The sequence below is a fragment of the Sinocyclocheilus anshuiensis genome, unplaced genomic scaffold (genome assembly GCF_001515605.1).
Source record: "Sinocyclocheilus anshuiensis isolate Anshui unplaced genomic scaffold, SAMN03320099.WGS_v1.1 scaffold75, whole genome shotgun sequence".
Taxonomy (NCBI): Eukaryota; Metazoa; Chordata; class Actinopteri; order Cypriniformes; family Cyprinidae; genus Sinocyclocheilus; species Sinocyclocheilus anshuiensis.
In genome coordinates this window covers 1,108,552-1,110,888 of record NW_015549634.1, presented here as the reverse complement: position 1 = coordinate 1,110,888, position 2,337 = coordinate 1,108,552, and the positions used below count along the sequence as shown (strand labels likewise).

General features: G+C 38.3%; 1 protein-coding gene across 1 annotated transcript in view; it reads right to left on the bottom strand.

Annotated features, from left to right (window-relative positions):
* LOC107659658 (rho GTPase-activating protein 44-like) overlaps positions 1–2,337 on the bottom strand; it is a 38,339-nt gene that overhangs the window by 23,508 nt on the left and 12,494 nt on the right. Inside the window, exon 2 of the mRNA XM_016448669.1 lies at positions 60–99. Within this exon, the coding sequence (XP_016304155.1) occupies positions 60–99 (40 nt within the window). The remainder of the gene's footprint in view (positions 1–59; positions 100–2,337) is intronic.

The window sequence follows — 2,337 nt, the reverse complement described above, 5'->3', positions numbered from 1 at the left end:
CACACGCGCACGCACACGCACGCACGCACACACACACACACGCACACACACTCACAGACCTGCTGCAGATCTTCACTCAGCACTTCTGTCTTCTCTGCCCTGTAGAGACACAGTGATCATTGGTTAGCGTGTGAGACACTGATCATGCTGGGACTCAACACGTGTGTGAGGAACGTTCCCCTCCAGCAGCCGGCAAACCAAAATATTTACACACAGAGAATCAGATACACAACCACGATAAATATAACTACAGCTGAAATCAGTCTAGTTCAGCTCAGGTCAAGTTATACATTTTGGGTTAATAACAAGCTCTTTGGTTACACACACACACACACACACACACACACACACACACAGATATAAAACACAGTGTGTCTGACACAGAAAACACTCATGGCCTCACGAGAATCAGCATCTAATGAATGGAGCCACAGAAATCAATCAGTAAAATCTTCTTACTCAGGAGGAGCTTTCCTCTTACGTCTGGTGGAGATCTGCAGCTTTCTCTTCCACAGAGCCATGATGAGAATAGACAGACAGTCGAGAGGACGGAGGAGACCGACAGGTCAGGAATGAGACCAGACCGACAGGAACGACAGCACACACACACACACACACATGCGCGCAACACACACTGATCTTCACTCAGATACTCACACCAACACACACCTTCAGACATAAGATCTTTAATGCTTCTGAAAGAAGTCTCTTCTGCTCACAAAAGCTGCATTTATTTGATCAAAAATACAGTAAAAATTATGAAATATTTTTACAATGTAAAACAGCTGTTTTCTATGTGAATATCTGTTAAACTGTAATTTATTTCTGTGATGAGCAGCTGTATATTCAGCATCATTACTCCAGTCTTCAGTGTCACATGATCTTCAGAAATCATTCTAATATGCTGATTTGCTGCTCAAGAAACATTTATTATTATTATCAGTGTTGAAAATGAATGAACAAATAAAGTGAAGAACAGCAATTAAAAATATAAAAATACAGTAAGTAGCTCATACTGACAATCAGAGGAGAATCATGAAATTCTACAGGACCTGAGTGAGAGCAGCTAGTGATGTAAGACCAAGAATAACAAAAATTATTATATGTACATATTTTATGTTTAAACTGCCACAATCAGTATTTTGTAACAACATACACTACTGTTTAAAAGTTTGAGCTCAGTAAATTTCTTTCTTTCTTTCTTTTTAAAGAAATTAATACTTTTATTCAGCAAGGATGTGTTATACTGATAAAAATGATAGTAAAGACTTATATTGTTGGAAAAGATTTCTATTTTAAATAAATGGTGTTCTTTTGAACTTTCTGTTCATCTGTGAGTTCCAAAAAAATATGAAGCAGCAAAACTGTTTCCAACAGTAATAATAAATCAGCATATTAGAATGATTTCTGAAGATCATGTGACACTGAAGACTGGAGTAATGATGCTGAAAATTCAGCTGCGCATCACAGGAATAAATTATATTTTAGAGTATATTTAAATAGAAAAACATTGTGCAAATAAATGCAGCCTTGATGAGCATAAGAGACACTTTAAAAAATATTAAAATTCTTACTGATACCAAACTTGTACATATGGCACTGTACATATATGTTTAAATCAATTCCAACAATCAGTACCTAAAATCTAATAGAAATCTGTCCTTTAATATCTAAAAACTGATTAAATAAAATGTGCAAAGACGAATCATCCAGGCGGTTTGACTTGTTAAGTGTTTTTAATCTGTTTTGGTCTTCACCTCAACTAGTCTGACAATCCAGAGAGTGTGTTCACACACACACACACACACACAAACACACACACACACACACACACACGCGCGCACACACACGCACACACACACACGCACAAACACACACACACACACTCAGACACACAAACACACACACACACACACACACACACACTTATCTATCTTAACGGGACGCATCATAGACCTGTGTTGTTTTTCTGATTGTGGAGGTTCTTGAATGTCACTGACAGCAGGCGAGACGAAACCAGATGCTCGTTTTTGTAAAAATTACAAGATGCATACGTGTGTGTACATATACACATAATGCTAGTCTATCACATGACTAGTACACACACATCCTGCAGTATCAGCACACTACAGTCATGTGTGTGTGTGTGTGTGTGTGTGTGTGTGTGTGTGTGTGTGTGCTGTATTTAAAGTGTGTCAGGAGGATCCTTTAACCCGTTTGATACAAAACAAACAACTGTGTGTTCACTTCAGCGACCGGAAAGACGGGTTCCTCAGACACACAATATAGAACACACACCAGATTAATCACACAAAAGACTGCAGAAACACACACACA